This window comes from Somniosus microcephalus, chromosome 19 (genome assembly GCF_052327205.1).
Source record: "Somniosus microcephalus isolate GS21.2 chromosome 19, FLI_Smic_1.0, whole genome shotgun sequence".
NCBI lineage: Eukaryota > Metazoa > Chordata > Chondrichthyes > Squaliformes > Somniosidae > Somniosus > Somniosus microcephalus.
In genome coordinates, this window is record NC_141005.1 from 80,003,718 (window position 1) to 80,024,802 (window position 21,085).

General features: G+C 46.6%; 1 protein-coding gene across 5 annotated transcripts in view; it reads right to left on the reverse strand.

Moving 5' to 3' along the window:
• The window catches only part of LOC147104952 (breakpoint cluster region protein), an 859,255-nt gene that overhangs the window by 186,453 nt on the left and 651,717 nt on the right, over positions 1-21,085 (reverse strand). Inside the window, exon 17 of one of the 5 annotated variants that reach the window (XM_085962106.1) lies at positions 1,429-1,581. The exons of the other annotated variants lie outside the window; for them this stretch is intronic. Within the exon in view, the coding sequence (XP_085818232.1) occupies positions 1,429-1,581 (153 nt within the window). The remainder of the gene's footprint in view (positions 1-1,428; positions 1,582-21,085) is intronic. 5 annotated transcript variants of the gene reach the window in all.

Below are 21,085 nucleotides of genomic sequence, written 5' to 3' on the forward strand. Positions count from 1 at the left end.
CATATGTACTAGTCATCCTCCAGGACCTTGTGCATGAGATTATTATTCCTGGGTTTGCACCTAGATGGTAAATGTAGGCAAATTATTTGACCATGGCAGGGGTGCACCACAGCCTAACCTGATCCTGTCCTCACCCAAAGTCCAGACATGAGCAGGTTCAGCAAAGGTCAGAGTGAGAACCCTGGTTACTTTATCTCCTCTCTAACCCAAGGGCACTGAGGTCAATTGTAGAACTCGTCCATCATCCCAGTTGAGATCTGCTGACTGCACTGACTGGGAACTGATCGTGGTCTGGGCCAGACTTTCTCTAAGGTTCCCCCCTGCCCTAGCCCTGAACTCACATCTTTCTCCAGTTTCTCTCCGATCTCCCCTCATGACATCTCTGTGCACATCTTGTCCATGAGACCCACCTCCTGCTCCCTCGACCCTATTCCCACCAAACTGCTGACCACCCAACTTCCTTTTCTGGTTCCCATGTTAGCGGATATTGTTAAAGGTTCTCTCCCCTCCAGTACTGTCCCCCCGACATCCTTTGTGACTGTGACAAAGGTAAACTATCTCTCCTCCTCCCTTTTGACTTGTCTGCAGCCTTTGACATGGTTGACCACTCCATCCTTCTCCAAAGCCTCTCCACCGTCATCCAGCTGGGTGGGACTGCACTTGCCTGGTTCCATTCTTATCTACCCAATCGTAACCAGAGAATCACCTGCAACGGCTTCTCTTCCCGCTCCCGCATCGTTACCTCTGGTGTCCCCTAAGGGTCTATTCTTGGCCCCCTGTTTGTGGGAGCTTGCTGTGTGCAAATTGGCTGCCGCCTTTCCTGTATGACAACAGTGACTACACTTTAAAAGTACTTCGGGACGTCCTGAGGTCGGGAAAGGTGCTATATAAATGCAAGTCTTACTTTAAGTGCGAGAATTAGTCTTTTCATGCAGCAAAAACTGGTCGAAAGCCATCTACTACAGAAATTTGGTGGTGCAGTAAGACAATTTCCAATGCCCAGTACCCTGGAATGTTTGGGTACAGGATTGCACCAATGGTTTGCAAACATGGTGAATTCCCAAACTTGGTCTTCCAATCAAAGAGAGGCACAGAATGGATGTATTGTACTTTCCTAAAGGAGCAAGATGAGTCACCCTAGCATCCTGTCATGTACCTCCTCTTGAGCTCAATCTTCTGTTCAACAACTGAATAATACATGATAAACACGGAACTAAAAAAAGTCATTCATCTCATTCCCAAATTGTGGGATCTTGCTGTGCGCATATTGCTGCAATGTTCGCCTACATATTAACAGTCAGTGCACTTCAAAGTAATTCATTGTATATATAATACACTTGAGAAGTTTCTGACACACTTCATTATGCTCGGAATTTCTGAGGGATATTAAGATTGACTACATTAATATTAGCCATGTTCTCTACTCACAGAAAGTAATCTCAAAATTCCAGACAGCATTTGAGGTGAGGACAGGATTGGGCTTGGCTGTGATGCCTCCCATGGTAGACTAGGCTGCCAGCACTGTCTAGTGTCAGAGGACTGCTGAAGCTCGTTGAACCGTACCCCAGCAAGACTCAGCACCTTCGGGAAAGGAAGGGAGAAAATTGAAAAGTAATATTTTTAAATCTATTCCAAGCTCACTGCAGCTTTTGCTAAGACTTCTGGATATTTTTCTGCACTTAAAACAGGGCTCACTTTCTACTCTTTTAAATCCGTTGTCCATTTCTATATTTAATGTTTTTGTTCCAATGTTTGCTGTTAACTTCATATAGAAATAAATTCAGAAAATTCTTTGCATAATTTTTAACTTAAAAATTGGGATGGTTTAAAAAAATTCTAATTTGATTTGTCACAAAATGTTTTGTTTCTTGTGCTTTAAAAAAAATCTTTAACAGTTTTTACCCCAATTCTTTTATCGGCATCTCTCTGATACCTTGTCCGGCGGCCTAGTCAGTGAGCATCAGATGGCTATTCAAATATGGGGAGCAGCACAGCCAACTAATCCTGTCTTCACCCGACCTTGACATACATGCATTGTACAGCAGCATTCACTGGCTAGTGATCACAGTGGGGGGGAGGGGGCTAATTGTAAGGCCTTAACTGACATCCCAACTGTGATGAACAACATGGTATAACTGGGGAAGAAAACGGGGACCTTTTGGTCTGTGCGGCTCATTCTCACACTAGTTCCATCAACTGAGCCACTGGGGCAGCTTCAGGTTATTTTCGAAGTTCAATCTTCCCGAGTCACAAACCAATCTTTGGCCAAGGGGGCGATGAATGTGCGTTGAGACCTCCAATACCCACTTTACAGCTGCCCAGTTGGAGGTGCATGAAAACAGTCTGGTGTAATTTCCCCCATTTTTGAAGCATGTTAATCTGCATTCGGCTTCGCAGTATTTTTCTCAAACATTTTATACAGAGTATAAGTAAAAAGTAAAGTGAGCTCCTTTCATAACAGAAAATTATCGATTTGAAGGCAAGGAAAAGTGTTATTTCATCTTTATTAATAGGTTTTCTATTGTATAATTCTAAACAGTAGCAGACGTTACTCATGCTCCTTATTCTAGGTGTATCACCTCAATGAGACTTTTACAGCGTCTATGTAGGGCGAGCGAGAAAGGGGAGAGAAAAATAAAGAAGTATTTATATAGCACCTTATCATGCTTCTCAGGAGAGTCTCAAGGTGCTTGATGAATTACTCTGCGACAAAGCTACTGATGTTATATATGCAAACTCAGCGGCAATTTTGAACACAGGAAGATCCCACAAATGCTAATGTGATGAATGAACAGTTAATATATTTTTGGTGGTGTTCTTTGAGGAAGGAATGCTGGCCAAGACTCTGGGAAATTTCCTGCTCTCGTACAAATAGCGCCATTGGATCTTCATTATCACCTTAACAGGCAGATGGGTTAGAGTAGGCCCAAAGTTGAGTAATTTTAGAGACTGGAAGGGCTAAAAGAATATGAAAAAAGCTAGGTGATAATATTAAAGGAAATGCTTTTATAAACATGAAAAGTAAAAGAATAATTAACGAGAGGAAATGACCAATCAGGAATGGAGGAGGAGGGGTTCTAATTGTGGAGGATGAAGGAGATATTAAATAAATATCTTTTTTTCACAAATGATGGAGGAAGTGAGAATATAGGAGTGCAAGGCAAGGATATGGAACAACTGTTAGAGATAGTTATGGAAAAGGAATTGGTTCTGAGAACTCTAGGTAGACAAGTTACTGGGCCCTGATGGTTGCATCCTAGGCTGTTGAATGAAGTTGGAGAGGAGATAAGAGGTTCTGGCCACAATTTTTCAAATTGTGCTGTGGGATTCGAGAGTTGTTAATGTAACACCCATGTTCAAGGAGGGCATGAAGGATAAACCAGTTAGTCTAACCTCAGTTATGGGCAAACTCTTGAACACCAGATCTGAGGTGCAATCTTGTATCTTTTCGCTACTGAACAGCAAAATAGTATCTCAAATAATTTTTTGAACTATAAACCTTGACAACAAGCATCCTTATAAGCACGGCATATGGCATCGTACAGAAGATGTTGCTGTGGTGATGCCGTCAGCTGGATCTATCTTCATTTCTGCAATGTATTTTATCTCCTTACCATTCCTTGTTCTAGAAAATGGGCAGGCAACTGTCCCAGGTCTCTGCTGCTACATGTTGAGAGGAGATGGGCAAGTGTGACCCTGAATGAATTGGGTTTTGGTGATTTTCTCTCCATTGGCCTGGATTCGGTACTGCCCTAGCTGATTGGGAATTTGCAGTGTGGGAGAATCTCTGTGATATGTATTTGTGCACTATCATGTTAATGCTAACTCTTGTAACTGCTTTTGTCACATAAATGGATTAAAAAAATGCTCATTAAAAATTGCAGTGGTCCCAGCTTTAATTTCCAGTCTGTGATGAGTTAACTGATCTGTGCTGGGATGGTAGCAGGGGAAACTGAGCTAGGGTTCTTGCTCCTCATCACTAGCCAACAACTCTTGGAAATGGTGCATGTGGAGATGTTGAATAAAGACAGGAATGGACACAGCTGTGATGACCCCCACAGTTGAATAGGCTGCCAATAACAACAACAACTTGTATTTATCTAGCGCCTTTGACGTAATAAAACGTCCCAAGGTGCTTCACAGGAGTATAATAAGACAAAAAATTTGACACCGAGCCACATAAGGAGAAATTAGGGCAGATGACCAAAAGCTTGGTCAAAGGGGTAGGTTTTAAGGAGCGTCTTAAAGGAGAGAGAGGTAGTGATGCTGGGAGGTTTAGGGAGGTAATTTCAGAGCTTAGGGCCTAGGCAACAGAAAGCACAGCCACCAATGGTTGAATGATTATAATCAGGGATGCTCAAGAGGGCAGAACTGGAGGAGTGCAGATATCTCGGGGGGGGGGGGGGGGGCGGGGGGTGGGGCTGAAGGAGATTACAGAGATGGGGAGGGGCGAGACCATGGAGGAATTTGAAAACAAGGATGAGAATTTCTCAAAGTCATGATTGAGCCCTTTCCTATTAAAAATATATTATTCTTCATAGCACAATATGAAGATAGATCTTGCTGTAAGTTATAATTGGCTAATGATCATAGTTTTGGAAATAATCAGCCATGAAACGGCACCAAAACAATTGAGAAATATTGGATGAAAAACAATGAGGGCATTTTCTACAAAGACAAGCACCACAAATGAGGTGCCAACCTGGTGAAGCTACATCACAGGACTATATGCATGCTAAACAGCGGAAGCAGCTTGCTATAGACAGAGCTAAGCGATCCCACAACCAACGGATCAGATCAAAGCTCTGCAGTCCTGCCACATCCAGTCGTGAATGGTGGAGGACAAATAAGCAACTAACGGGAGGAGGAGGCTCAATGAATATCCCCATCCTCAATGATGGCAGAGCCCAGCACGTGAGTGCAAAAGACAAGGCTGAAGCGTTTGCAACAATCTTCAGCCAGAAGTGCCCAGCGGATGATCCATATCGGCCTCCTCCTGAGGTCCCCACCATCGCAGAAGCCAGTCTTCAGCCAATTCGATTCACTCCACGTGATATGAAGAAATGACTGAGCTCACTGGACACAGTAAAGGCTATGAGTCCTGAAAACATCCCGGCTGTAGTACTGAAGACCTGTGCGCCAGAGCTAGCCGCACCTCTAGCCAAGTTTTTTCAGTACAGCTACAACACTGGCAATGTGGAAAATTGCCTAGATATGTCCTGTCCACAAAAAGAGGGACAAATCCAATCTGGCCAATTCGTGTCCTATCAGCCTACTCTCAATCATCAGCAAAGTGATGGAAGGAGTCGTTGACAGTGCTATCAAGTGGCACTTACTCAGCAATAACCTGCTCACCGATGTTCAGTTTGGGTTCCGCCAGGACGACTTGCTCCAGACCTCATTACAGCCTTGGTCCAAACATGGACAAAAGAGCTGAATTCCAGAGATGAAGTGAGAGTGACTGCCCTTGACAACAAAGCAGCATTTGACCGAGTGTGGCACCAAGGAGTCCGAGTAAAACTGAAGTCAATGGGGGTCAGGGGGAAAGCTCTTTACTGGCTGGAGTCATACCTAGCACAAAGAAAGGTGGTTGTGGTTGTTGGAGGCCAATCATCTCAGCCCCAAGACATCGCTGCAGGAGTTCCTCAGGGTTGCATCCTAGACCCAACCATCTTCAGCTGCTTCATCATAAGGTCAGAAGTGGGACTGTTCACTTATGATTGCACAATGTTCAATTCCATTCGCAGTTCCTCAGATAATGAAGCAGCCAATGCCCGCTTGCAGCATGACCTGGACAATATCCAGGCTTGAGCTGATAAGTGGCAAATAACATTCATGCCACACGGTGCCAGGAAATTACCATTTCCAACAAGAGAGTGTCTAACCACCTCCTCTTAACATTCAATGGCATTACCATGGGTGAATCCCCGACCATCAACATCATGGGGGTCATCATTGACCAGAAACTCAAATGGACCAGCCAATAACTGCCACGACTACTAGAGCAGATCAGAGGCTGGGTATTCTGTGGCAAGTGGCTCACCTCATGACTCTCAAAAGCCTCTCCACCACCTACAAGGCACAATCAGGAGTGTGATGGAATACTCTCCACTTGCCTGGATGGGTGCAGCTAAAGTAAAACTCAAGAAGTTCGACACCATCCAGGACAAAGCAGCCCAGCCACCACCTTAAAAATCCACACCCTTCACCACTGGCGCACTGTGGCTGCAGTGTGTACTATCTACAGGATGCACTGCAGCAACTAACCAAGGCTTCTTCGACAGCACCTCCTAAATCCATGACCTCTACCATCTAGAAGCACAAAGGTAGCAGGTGCATGGGAACACTACCACCTCCAAGTTTCCCTTCAAATCACACACCATCCTGACTTGGACATATATTGCCATTCCTTCATCATCGCTGGGTCAGCACTGTGAGAGTACCTTCACCACACGGACTGCAGCAGTTCTAGAAGGTGGCTCACCACCACCTTCTAAAGGGCAACTAGGGTGCTGGCATTGATAGCGATGCCCATATCCCAAGAATGAAATTTAAAAAAACTACAAGGAAACATCTGTGCAAGACACCCACGAGGGACTCTTTCTTTCCCTCTGTTATTGTGTGAGTATGCTGACATGAAGGAATATTTAGCCATCTTTACCGTATATTACAGAACTGGTACAAACACACTGCTTATACTGTAGGCAGATTCCACAATACTGCTGCTATAAGTCATAAATCATAACTTAATTCTCAGGTCACTGAACTTTCCCCAATCGATGGGAAAGGTACCACATAACATAGCCAGTTAACACAGAACTAAGTCAACATTGGGTCAACTGCTACAATATCCATATTCTCCCTTACCTTAGAGACCCAGCTCATACTTCAAAATATGAAAAGCAAGTCTTACTCTTGTGAACCTGCTCACATAGACACCAATTACAATTCACAAAAGGAAGCTCGAGACCATGGCCAAAATTCTCTGGGGTCCGTGCCGGCACGATCGGGGGCGGGTCAGGTGGAAAATTTGAAATAAGTTGGAGCGGGTCGGGAACCCGTCGTCATCCCGCCCCCACGCGCCTTTCCCTTGAACGCGTTTGCTAGTGCGGCAGCGACCTGAATGGCAAAGGCGGGCGACGTAATTCAAATCATTATCACCTTGTTGTCAGACCCTTAAGCACCTTTTTTAGCCTACCTTTCAAATTTCCTGGCTGACCACGGGATTCATGCAGCTCGGGAACCATATTTGTCAGCCTGAGGCGGGAGTGGAGTGGCCATTGCTCCAGCTGACAGCATGAAATGTACTATAAAAGCTCCCACCTCACAGCTGATCACTTTCCTCAGGCAGAAGCTGTTGATGACAGCATTCCCAGCACAGATTTAGCTTTCTACAGGCTGCAAGTGTTTGCAGCGAAGTTGCCATCCAGTCTCACCTCATTGGTAGAACCTATCACATCACTGACAGATTGCTTCTGTCATCCTGACTTGACCTGCCATCTATTCCATCAGCATGGGTGCCGTTTATACTGTCTCACCTTGGTCCTCAGAATTGGACCATGATGAGCCCCAACACCAGCAGCATCAACACCACCACAACCAACCTTCTCAACCACCTGATGCTCCAAAGTACAGAGGTTATCAGCGCAGGGCTGCACCGAGCGGGAGGCTATACCCCCAACAGAGGGTATACAGGCAGAGCATGAGCTTCCTCAACATGACTGAGCAGCAGTGCCAAAGGTGGCTCAGGCTATCATGCCAGGTCATCGCAGACATTTGCACATTGCTTGAGCAAGACCTGCAGCCCAGAGGAACGGGTGGACACGCCTTATCAGTGGCTTTCAAAGTCACCAGTGCCCTCAACTTCTTTGCCTCAGGCTCCTTCCAGGGATCTGCAGCAGACATTTGCGGCATCTCGCAGTCGGCTGCCCACAGATGCATCACACAGGACACCGAAGCCCTCTTTGACAAGTTAGCTAATTATATCAACTCTGCCACCGATGAAGCCAGTGTTACTGAGCGGCTGCTCAGCTTTGCCACTCTGGCTGGCTTCCCACGGGTGCGGGGCGTCATCAACTGCACACATGTGGCCATCAAGACACCCCATCATAACCCAGGAGTCTTTGTCAATCGCAAGGGCTTCCACTCCCTCAATGTGCAGCTGGTCTGCAACCATAGGAAGATCATCATACATGTATGTGCCAAATTCCCTAGCAGCTGCCGTGACTCTTTCGTCCTTCATCAGTCCACTCGCTCAGCTCTTTGTTCCTCCAAACAGACTTGGCTGGCTGCTTGGAGATAGGGCTATCCACTGAAGATGTAGCTCATGACACCCTTGAGGGGGCCAAGTACTGAGGCCCAGGAGAGATATAATGAAAGCCACATTTCCACCAGATGTCTCAGAGCAGACAATAGGCATTCTCAAAATGCGCTTTAGATGCCTCGACAGATCTGGAGGAGAACTACAGTACGCACCAACCAGGGTCTCCAGAATCGTTGTGGTCTGCTTCACAGCAGCGAGGATTAGCGCTGCATGAGGAGCAAGGCACTGAGCACACAGCTCTTCAGAGGAGGCGGAGCAGGAGGAGGAGCATCAGCTGGAAGACGAGGAGGAGCAGGAGCTGGAGGAACCTGCGGCCCAGATGCCACCAGCACCCGAGCACGTTGCTGCCCGGGAGGCCAGGGATGGCCTTATCATGGCCAGATTTACTTAACTTTACGCAGTACACCCATATGGCTACCACATGCTGTGCCAAGTTGGCACTACCCCACAGCAACACCATAAAGCATCCCTACAACGATCAAGCCATTCCTTTCACACTGACCACCATTGCTGGAGGTACCATAATGTCTCACCATTCACTGCAACTCACTAAGCCACTTCCAAAGGTGCACACAAATTTGTCCAAGTGGTGAAAATAAAGATTTTTATGGTTGACATCACATTAACAGGAACTTGACATTACCATTGAATAAAACACCCAAGTGGCTACCCGTGTGAATCTACTTATCATAGAAAGTTACAGCACGGAAGGAGGCCATTTCGGCACATCGTGTCCGCGCCGGCCAACAAAGAGCTATCCAGCCTAATCCCACTTCCCAGCTCTTGGTCCGTAGCCCTGCAGGTTACAGCATCCCAAATGCACATCCAAGTACTTTTTAAATGTGGTTAGGGTTCCTGCCTCTACCACCCTTTCAGGCAGTGAGTTCCAGACCCCCACAACCCTCTGGGTGAAGAAACTTTCCCTCAAATCCCCTCTAAACCTTCCACCAATTACTTTAAATATGTGCCCCCTTTCTATCCACTTTATCTAGGCCCCTCATAATTTTATACACCTCAGTAAGGTCTCCCCTCAGCCTCCTCTGTTCCAAGGAAACCAAACCCAGCCTATCCAGTCTTTCCTCATAGCTCAGATTCTCTACTCTCGGCAACATCCTTGTAAATCTCCTCTGTACCCTCTCTAGTGCAATCACATCTTTCCTGTAATGTGGTGACCAGAACTGCACGCAGTACTCTAGATGAGGCCTAACTAGTGTTTTATACAGTTGAAGCATAACCCCCCTGCTCTTGTATTCTATGCCACGGCTAATAAAGGCAAGCATTCCGTATGCCTTCTTAACCACCTTATCTACCTGGCCTGCTACCTTCAGGGATCTCTGGACATGCACTCCAAGGTCCCTTTGTTCCTCTACACTACTCAGTGTCCTGCCATTTAATGTGTATTCCCTTTCCTTGTTAGCCCTCCCCAAATGCATTACCTCACACTTCTCCAGATTGAATTCCATTTGCCACTGTTCTGCCCACCTGACCAATTTATTGATATCTTCCTGCAGTCTACAGCTTCCTTCTTCACTATCAACCACACAGCCGATTTTAGTATCATCTGCAAACTTCTTAATCATACCCCCTATATTCAAGTCTAGATAACTGATATATACCACAAAAAAGCAAGGGACCTAGTACCCTGCGGAACCCCACTGGAAACAGCCTTCCAGTCACAAAAACACCCATCAACCATTACCCTCTGCTTCCTGCCTCCGAGCCAGTTTTGAATCCAACTTGACACTTTTCCCTGGATCCCGTGGGCTTTTAACTTCGTGACCAGTCTTCCATGTGGAACCTTATCAAAAGCCTTGCTAAAGTCCATATACACTACGGCCTAGAAATTCGGTAGGCTTAGCGCCGCTTTTGAGGCGCTAGAGGGCCTAGCGCCGGAGTTATGGCCAGTTTAGAAATTGAGTGGGTCCCTAAATCGGCGTTAGGCCGTTAGCGCTGCGCCGGCACCGATGACGTCATCGGTGTGCGCAGCGTCCCGGTTGCCATGGTAACCCGCCCGAACTCCGAAATTGACTTGCGGCCGCCTCGCCCGTGGCAGCCGCAAGCAACGTTCTGGCAGAGGTGCCTTACTGGACTTTGCGCCGGCGCATTAAAGGCCCCGCGGCGGCCGGCCACTTTCCCGCCGGCCGCCTGGCCGCAGCTCCCTCCCCGGACTTCTCCCCCCGCCCCCCGGGACAGGTGCAAGCCCGGCACTTGTCCGAGGTGCCGGGCTCATTTTTACAATGATTTTCGCGGGCCGCGGCCGGGTGCAGGCAGCTCCTCCTTAAGGGAAGGAGGAGGCCTGCACTTCCCGAACCTGCCGCACCGCAGCGGGCGCCGCAGCGCCGGAATAGCACCGCAATTCAGCGCGTAGCGCCAGTTTTCAGGCGCAAACAGCTTTCAGCAGCGCCGGCAGCCGTTTGGGCGCAGAACTAATGAATTTTTGGCCCGCCCAGCGCGACTTAGCTCCGGCACTAACTTCCGGCGCTAAAGCCGTCGCTGCGCCAAAACCCAATTTCTAGGCCTACATCAAATGCAGTACCCTCATCTATCCTCCTTGTTACCTCCTCAAAAAATTCAATCAAGTTCGTCAGACACGGCCTTCCCTTAACAAATCCGTGCTGACTATCCTTGATTAATCAGTGTCTTTCTAAATGAAGATTTAACCTGTCCTTCAGAATTCTTTCCAATAATTTTCCCACTATCGAGGGTAGGCTGACTGGCCTGTTACTAATCAGTCTATCCTTTTCTCCCTTTTTAAACAAGGGTACCACATTAGCAGTCCTCCAGCACCACACCTGAAGCCAGAGAGGATTGGAAAATGATGGTCAGGGCCTCTGCTATTTCCTCTTTTGCTTCGCTTAACAGCCTGAGATAAATTTCATCTGGGCCTGGGGATTTATCCACTTTTAAAGCTGCTAAACCCTTTAATACTTCCTCTCTCACTATGTTTATTTTATCTAATATTTCACACTCCTCCTCTGATAGCAATGTCTGCTTCGCCCCTCTCCTTTGTGAAAACAGACATAAAGTATTCATTAAGAACCCTACCGACGTCTCCCACCTCCACAGATTACCCTCATGATCTCCAATAGGCCCTACCCTTTCTTTAGTTATCCTCTTACTCTTAATATATTTATAAAACATCTTTGGGTTTTCCTTGATTTTACTTGCCAAGAATTTTCCATGCGCTCTCTTTGCTTTCCTAATATCCTTTTTAAGTGCACCCCTGCACTCCTCTAAAGATTCTGCAGTATTTTGCCCTCGGTATCTGTCATATGCCTCCCTTTTTTTCTTTATCCTACCCTGTATGTCATCTTTCTCTTGTGCGTGCTTCTACAAGGTGCTACCCCTGTGGCTTCAGCAGAGGTAGAGGCAGCCTGCTCACTTCCCTGCTGTGACAGCTTAGACACTCTTAGAGTCATAGTCATAGAGTTTTACAGCACAGAAAGAGGCCCTTCGGCCCATCGTGTCTGCGCCGCCCATCCATCCCTGTCCAGTCTAATCCCATTTTCCAGCATTTGGTCCATAGCCTTGTATGCAATGGCATTTCAAGTGCTCATCCAAATGCTTCTTGAATGTTGTGAGGGTTCCTGCCTCTACCACCCTTTCAGGCATTGAGTTCCACATTCCAACCACCCTCTGGGTGAAGAAGTTCCTCCTCAAATCCCCTCTAAATCTCCTGCCCCTTACCCTGAATCTATGCCCCCTTGTTATTGACCCCCCTACTAAGGGGAAAAGTTCCTCTTTATCTACCCTATCTATGCCCCTCATCTTGGCGGATGTCCTCTGGGTTTTGGAACCTCTGATGGCCCCACCAAAGTCTGTTCCTCCTGCGACTGTGCCGGGGCAGACTCGGCCATCGCTGTCCGAGGAGGCATCTGGGGCTCTGACTGAGGGGGTGGCAACGGGGGAGAAGTGTGAGCGCTTTGAGAGGACCCCACAATTCCATGTCCCCTCTCACCGTCATCCCTCTCATGGGCCACCTGCACTTCCCTGTTAGCAAGGAGCTGGAGAGCACCTTACTGCACAGCAGTGGGGCCATGAGGACCCACGTCTACGCTGACATCCCTCCTAGACAGGAGGTCTATGAGCATCTGCCATCTATTCTCCATAGATATCCATCTATTCTGCATAGAGACCATGTGCTGCTGTGAGTGGCGCATTAGCTGCTCCATGCAGGTGACCATCCTAACCATGGAAGAGCCTACAGTAGCCATCGCCTGCGACACGGTGGTGCTCATGTTGGAGGTGGACTCCTCCATTCTCTGAACATTTGCCGACATCGAGGTCGCAAAACCTGTTGAGCCTCCTGCACCTCAAGGACCGCCCTCTTTCTGGATGGCCCCCCAGACTCAGCGTCTGCATGCAGCTGAGCAGAGCTGGGAGCGTCCTCTGCCCTCCAGCGAGGAGTCTCCAATGCTGTCCCAGTCTCCACCATCTGCTCTTATTCACTTGTGACAGACCAGGTGACAACACTACTCTATCTTGCATGGGACCCACCAAGGTGTGCATCTCTGCGCTGGTGCTGGGTGCGCTTATGTCTGTTGCCCTCAGAGGCGGGAGGCTCCTCTGAGGAGTTGTCTTCCTCTTCCTCCTGGACTGTGGGCGGGGGGGGGGCTCTTGACGGATCTGTGGGAAAGTAAAGAGGTGAGTTAGATATGCCATATGAAGAATGGGTATCATTATGCACATGATGACCATTCAGTGGCTGATGACATCAGTCCCCATATGAGTGACTGATGTATGCCATGTAGCTGTATGGTATGTAATTCTGTCACCAGGTTGCTGGGATGCCCCCCCTCTCCATCTCCCACCTCCAGCTGCTCGGCCACTCCCAAGACATCTAACGCAGCCTCCTCTGCTGTTGAGGGTGGCAAATGATGGGGGGCCACCTCCAGTTCTCTCCCTTTCATTGTTGTCTCTCTTTTCCTGCAAGGAGGGAAAGAAGAGAAGGTTGAGTGAAAGTGATGGAATGAGTGTAAGGAATGGATAGGTTACATCTTTAGAGGGAGACTATGATGGAGTGGGGAGGCAATGCCAAGTGGCCTCCTTGTGTGTTGTTAGTTGGTATGATTGCATTAGGATGAGGGTGAGTGTGAGGGGTGGCTATTAAGATGGGGATGTGATAATGTAGATAGAGAGGGATGGGTGGAGGTGCGAGGTATGTTGGTGTGAATAGGATGTGCAGGAGTAGGCTTGGGAAGGCAGAGTGATGAGGTTATGATGAGAGGCACAGCAGGATGAAGTTGAGCGAGTGTGGTTTTGTACTCACCTTTCCTGATCTAATGAAATCACTGAAACGTTTCCGGCACTGCACCCAGGTCCTCCTGAACACATCCCTGCTGTTCACCTCCTCTGCAATTTGGAGCCAAACTCTTTTTGTCTCCTGGGGAGGTCTCTTCTGCCCATTCGAAGGGAAGCATATGGAGGGAGTCATCGGAGAACCTGGGTGCAGCCCTCTGCCTCTGTGCAGTCATGTCTCCAAGTGTTTGGAGCAATCAAACCCTCCAGTGCAGTGACTGCACACTCCTAGATGAACCTTCAAATCCAATGTGGCCATGGCTTATTTAAATTTCCCAGCTGAAAACATGGCATGGATGACCCGCACCATTTAATAGGGCCGGGTAACATGCAGGGCAGGCTTAATAGGCCCCATTAACACAAAGTAAGTTTCTGCAGCGGGATGGAAGCAAGAACAGGGTTGCGACCCGCCATGCCGATCGTCCGCACCTGACCCGCCCAGGTAAAGAAAATTCCAGCCCATGTATCTGCGAACTCTTAGGATTTATTCTGGAGAAAGGGTCTCAAATATTCCACGTAGTGGAGCGAGGGGAGGGGGCTGCAGAAGACTCCAGAGACAGAGGAACAAGAGGAGCATAGAGTTGGAGGACATTATAGCGTTAGAGAGGGGCAATGTCATGACGGGATGAGAATTTTAAAATGGAGGCATTGGGGGACTGGAATCCATTGTAGGTCAGTAACGAAGGCGTGATAGCTGAGCAAGACTTGCTGAGCAATAGGATATGGGCAACAGAATTTTGGATGAGCGAAGATTTACGGCAGGTGGAAGACAGGTTGTTGATCCGGAGAATATTGGAATAGTCGAGTCTGTACACGACATGGATTAGGGTTACAGCAGGAGATGCGCTACGGTAAGGGAGGAGACAGGCAATGTTACGGAGGTGGAAGTAGAGAGTCTTTGTGATGAGCAGGACATGAGGTCAGAAGCTAAGATCAGGATCGAATAGAACTTTGAGGCTGTAAACAGTCTTGTTCAGTCTGAGTCAGTGACCAGGAACGGGGATAGAATCAGTCACAAGGGTGCAGATTTTGTGATGGGAGCTGAAGACGATGGCTTCCTGATTTTTAACTGCAGTTTCTAAGAATGGATATCAGACAAGCAGTCAGACAACACAAAGACAATGGAGGGGTTGAGAGAGGTGGTGGAGCTGTAGAGCACGTCATCAGGGTACATGTGGAAGCCGACCCTATATCTGTGGATAATGTTTCTAAGGGGCACAGTGTAGATGAGGAAGAGGAACTGGCCAAGGACAGACCCTTGGAGGTAATGGTGCAGGGGCGTGAAGTGAAGCCATTGTTGGAGATCCTCCGGCTGTGATCGGATACAATTACATTGGTAAGAGTGAAAGCAAGCGAAAGCACTTCCACTGAGCTGGTCATTGGAGGAGGGTGGTGTGGTCAACGATGCCAAAGACTGCAGAGAGGTCGAGTATCACGAGGAACACAATAGTTAGTGTCACGGGGGATGTCATTTGTGACTTTGATTAAGGTCGCTTCAGTGCTGTGGCAGGGGCGGAAACCTAATTGGAGAGATTCAGGCATGGGGCTGCAGGAAAGGTGAACACGTTCAAGGACTTGAGAGGAAAGGAGGTTGGAGATGGGGCAGTAGATTGCAAAGACAGAGATGTTGAGGGTGGTTTTTTTTTGAAGAGGGGGTGGTGACAATATGGGGGGGGGAGGGCAGCAAGAGAAGTTGGGTGGTCAGTTGTTTAGTGGGAATGGAGTCAATGGAGCAGGAGTTGGGTCTCAAGAATGAGGTGAGCTTGGAGAGGGCATGAGGGGAGACAGCAGAGAAACTAGAGAAAGGTGTGGGTTCAGGGTTTGGGTTAAGGGGGTGACTGATGGGAGGTCTGGTCTGATGGGCAAAGGGAAGAAGGGAAGCAGCAGAATGGATGGTCTCAATCTTAGTAACAAAGAAGTCCATGAGCTCTTCGCACACAGGCGGAGAGGTTTAGGGAGCAAATTCCAGAGCTTAGGGCCTACACAACTAAAGGCACCAATGGTGGGGCGAGACCAGACTTGGAGGAACGCAGAGATCTCGGAGGGTTGTAAGGCTGGAGGAGGTTACAGAGATAGGGATGGGTGAGGCCATGGAGAGATTTGAACACTAGAATGAGAATTTTGAATTTGAAACTTTGCCAGACTGGGAGCCAATGTAGGTTCATCACAACGATTAAGAAATCAACGTAGGTCGAGTGACTGCTTGTCTGATGTGGCTTGTACACTCTCTTCTTTAGGGACACACCTCACTGATCTAAGTGTAAAAAGATGAGCCGCAGGCTGGCAATAGCCAAGGCTGGAAAAAGTATGTTCATTAATAACATTGTGATCTGTATATGTTAGGAGAAAAGCAATTATATGGAGACTGATAGAAGTCTCTGCCAGGTACAGAGACGGCTGTAAATTATGACATTAATAGCAACAGATCTGCGAAGGGGAAAGTCTCACAGCGAGATGTACAAAATGATTGATGTCATCATTAGTTAGAAAGGCACAACTTAAGGACTTACAAGAGAACCTCGATTATCTGCCGTAATGGAGGGGATCCTCCCCTCCCCGGAGCACAATGAGAATCGGCAGAGAACTCTATACACAGACTGACTGGGTTTACTTTTGCTTCTGATTTATCTGTTAGATTGCATAATCAAATTCCCAAATCTCAAGTTTTTCCATTTTAAAAATAAACTAGTTCATCTTCAGATTTTAGCACACATGAAAACCTCTTGCGGTGACAGTTACAATATGCTAGCAGTCCATCTTAACACTAAAAGGACATCACAAACCAATGTATAACAGAGGACTGCCTCCAACACTAATCCCCTTCATTTGTGGGTGAGCCATCTGCTGTTGTAACATGTGAGAGAGAAAATGAAAGATATTTTTAGCATCACCTACTTTCATTAGCCATATTCAAAGCATAAATTGAAACCTTGTCTTTGTGGTAAATGTGCCTCATTTGCATCTTTATTTTGAGCAGTATTTGCAACACGTGACCAGATCAGCAGATCAGGATTTATAGATTGGAGCAAGGGCGGGGGAAACAAACAGCAATGGAAATGAAAATTGGGTGGGTTCTATAATGGGCAGGCAATCTGCTCTGCCAGTTTACTGCCCAGGAGGTGGACATCATTTTGTGGTATAATGTATCTTAGACACTGAGACTGGCCAGATTGTTCATAGTGGTCTTGTACATTGCTATGTTAGTGCAATGATCCTGAGGCACTAAGGTGTGGGAAGATGGTGCTGGCGAATGGAAGGAGGATGCTGGATATACAAGGTAAAACCCAAAGGTTCTGTGGAGCAAGAGAGCAAGAGCATGAGCGAGCAGGCAAAGTGCTTGTGCAGCTGCAGATTTGTTACCAGTTATCAAATACAATCTGTGCTTGGAGCTTTGTCTGGAAAAAGCTGAAGACTGCTTACGTGGTGAGCACACCAGGTCACTCACCTCTTATCTATAAAAAAAAGCCATAAAAGAAACAAGAGACGAATTGTCTTATTCGACACTGAAATACTCTGGTTTTCACTGTGGATTTTGCTTGTAATTCAAAAATTTGGGTACCAAGCAAGAACTTAAAAGTTATAATTTAATGAAGTAAATCTTCAAGCAGGGAACAATTAAATAACATTTATAAAATTAATCAAATGTACATCATAGCATTAACTTTATTAGGTTGTAAATCTTGACCTATTTATATTAAACCTGGATGCTATGAGCTGCCAGCTGCATGCGACTCAGAGAAGTAACGCTTGGACTTTATGCCTCATCAAAATGCATTTTGTATTATATTACACTCCAGCGGCTGATGTCAGTCAATAATTTCTACTGGGAATTCAACGTAATAAGCTTTCAGAGCAGTATGTGCAGCTATCACTCAGCTAGAGAAAGGTTTGACATATATAGGCAATATGGCTGGAAATAAGGAATGTTCTATGATAGCTTAAATTGCTTTTGAACCACAATAATTCTTGGGGCCTTTGGAGCAGTGGCTATCTGGAGATGACAGCAATTTATAAAACTCAATTAAATTTACAGAATAGTTTTTAAATGTCATTAACATTATGAAGCATAGTTGGTTTGCTCAACAAGCCATGGGTGTTCAATACAGAGTTCTTGTTTTAGCACTAAGGCTATTAGTACACATTAGCAAGGATTTTGCAATGAGGTGCAAGTTGGGTGGTGCATAATCAGCATGTGCCTGACTGTTAGTGTGCTGACTCGGCCTGTATAACCAGGGTCAGCCTAAGTAGATTGCAGTGGAAAAGTTCCCACTCGGAGCAATTCCTAGGCTTGTGAGCTTGCTCATTTGTGGGTGTGAAATCATGTGCTGCTGCAAGCCTTAAAGGATCCAGACCTCTGGAGAATAGCTTTCAACAGAAAGATGCCCTCTGAGCAAAGATTACTAGTCGTTGAAAACTGCATCAAGCAGCTTTCAATAGCTAATGGCTAATGTGGAAGGGTCCACTAGCCACATCTGTGCAGTGTTGACAAATGGAATCACAAACCTACAGGTCACCATGGAACATGAAGTAACTCCAGGGACTTCAGCAGTACAGTGGCCCCAGGCCAGAGGCCCTAGGGCCAGTGAATACCGAAGCCGTTGCAATGGAGGCCTTGGACTGCAATATGCAACAGGATCGTTTCTCCAACTTCAACAGGCTTAAGGATTACATGGAGAAAGCTACTGATCAAGGCTCCAGCTATCTCATTACTGTCATCAGGTGTACAGTCATGCAGATTAGTGGGCATGATGAGACCAGCTCAGGAACAGGGCTATGGTTGGAATGTGTTCATGTGATGATGCTATCAGGATAATGAACCTTCTCACCACAACCCTGCAATGACTGTTCATGTGTTAGTATGTAAGCAGGACCGCTGCCACTGGAGTTATAGAGTTGGTCAAGCCATTAAGCTGGACGATCTCGGCAATGTTCCCTTTGTTATTTTTTGGGGTATGTGCCCCTTTAAGGGGCTGTGCGGCCCATTCAAAATACTGCGCATGCATGGTTTTTCCTATTTAAAAGCTGTTGAGCTGGCTGTGCGGGAGCTGCAGAACGCTGTGTAGCTGCACAGCTTAAAGGAAACATTGGATCTCAGCACTCAGCTCAGAGATCGAGGGCTATCTCAATCCCAAGGTCATCTCATGGACCACAAAGTAGCCAGCCATGTCACATACTTCCACCACTGGGGAGCACGTGGAAGCAGCACAAGGTTAGGATGCAGAACACATCTGTCACATCCTGTCACTAAAGAGAAGCACCAGGGTGCTAAACACTAGGCAAGCAGACACACACACATCATATTTAGGGTAACAACATTCGACTACACTGAAGTTGTACTTTGTTAAACGGGGGCTCTCATTACAGTGCTGGATAACATGACAGGAATGGCATATTTGGCACTTGAATATGAGCGAAATGCAATGTAGGTGAATGCAAGGACTGTGGAAGTAATGAATGGATGGGTACTTAGGAGAAGGTCTGAATGACAGTTTGACATACGGCTCTAGCAACTGACAAAGATACTTCAGCAGCTGAATCTTTAATCTCCTCCTGCTTGTTTAGGTCATCTCTTTGTTGCTATTTAATACCTTTCTTTGCTGGATACTCCATATTGGTGCATGGTTGGATGGCAAATGGTGGAAAATGTACTATAACACTATGAAAATATTACCTGGGTTCTTCTGTAGAATACTCCCCTGATCAGAAGAGGCATTTCAAATGCAGGTTTAACATGCCTTTGGTGTGTACTATGATGGCTCTGGTAGATACACACACTTCAGCAGGTATACGTGGTTATAATAGAGGTATCATACCCGGGGCTAAGGAAGTTAGCCGTGGCCTCCTAAGCCAACATTGCAATTTTCCTTTTGTGTCAAATAATGGGGACATGAAGCATTGCCTTAAACAGATCCAACAGAGTCAGCCATAAGCACTTCCACAATGCCAACCACGTGACCCCAGCTGTAAAGGTCAGTGCAGCTAGTCCATCGAGCATGTCCCATACGGCCATGCTACAGTTAAGCATTATGACCCTCAATGCTCCCCACCCAACAACAGCCATGCAATCTCCTGGGAGAGGCAAAACATTTTTTTAAAACCCTAGGCCAAATCAGGGGAAAGGGAATTCTGGGAAATTCCTCTGCTCCTCAAAAGGTGATCAAAAACGAATTCCAGGAGATAAAGGTGACCATATCACCCAACATCCCACTTACCTTTTGTACGCAACGATAATCAGCCTCCTCCAGCTCCCTTTTGAAAGTTTACAACAAAACCACACTCACTGCACAAGCGTGCAACTTATTCCAAAGGTCAACAGCCCTCTACAAAAAAAGCTTTCTACCATCTAAGCTAGTTCTATGATTATGTAACTTGTAGACATCCCCTCGTTCTCCTTAATTTATTTAATACAAATAATCTATCCACATGGACACAGTCCAGCCCGTTCATCATTTTAAATACTTCAATCAAATCACCCCGGAGGCTACACTTTTATAGAGTAAAAAGAGCCAGCTCTCTAAGCCTATCATGATAACTAAAGGCTTTTAAACCATGCATTGATCTAGTGGGCCTCCTCTGAACCTTATCCAGGGTGCTATAAGGGACCAGAAATGGACACAGTGGGGGTCATTTTAACCTAACCTGCCCAGTGGGAAACTGACGGAATCCAATCTGCTACCCGACATATATACGCCCTATTTTATTTTCCATTAAAGTCAATGGGCATGGTGTAAATCAGGCAGGGTGTAAAGCAGGTGGCCAATCTGATCCAGTCGATTTCCTATCAGGAGGGTTACATTAAAATTACTCCCAGTATTCTAGGTGAGGCTTAACCAAAGGTTTGTACAAGGACACTACGGTGCTTTTTGTTTTATGTTGGATACTCCTAGCTATACATCCTAATATGCCATTTGCTTTCACTGTAGCCGCTCGGCACTCGTAGTGAACCTTATAGAGGCTCATGCACTATAACTACTAGGTCTCTTTCCTGCTCAACAGACTTTAATTCTAGATCAGTTTGTAATCATTTTTCTCAAGGGTTCTGACACTGGCACAAATCTCGTGTCATCCGCGAACCTGCGGACTGTACCTCAATGCCTTTATCCAGATCATTGATATAGGTTGCAAAGAGTAACAGTCCTAACACTAATCCCTGTGGGACTCCACTTGTAACTGATCTCCACAGCTATAAGGTTCACTACCACTACCATTAATAACAACCCTCTGTCTATGATAATGCAACCAATTCCCTATCCAATCCAGGATCTGCCCTCCAATCCTGCAGGACTCCATCTTGTATCGTAACCAATTGTGAGGCACCTTGTCAAAAACTTGTTGAAAATCCAAATATACAATGTCTAAAGACTACACTCATCATCTGACTAGGAAGGGCCAGGGTTCGATCCTTGGTCTGGTGAGCGGTGGAGAGAGTATAACTGGCTGTGTCTCCAGGCAGAGAGGTTTTTA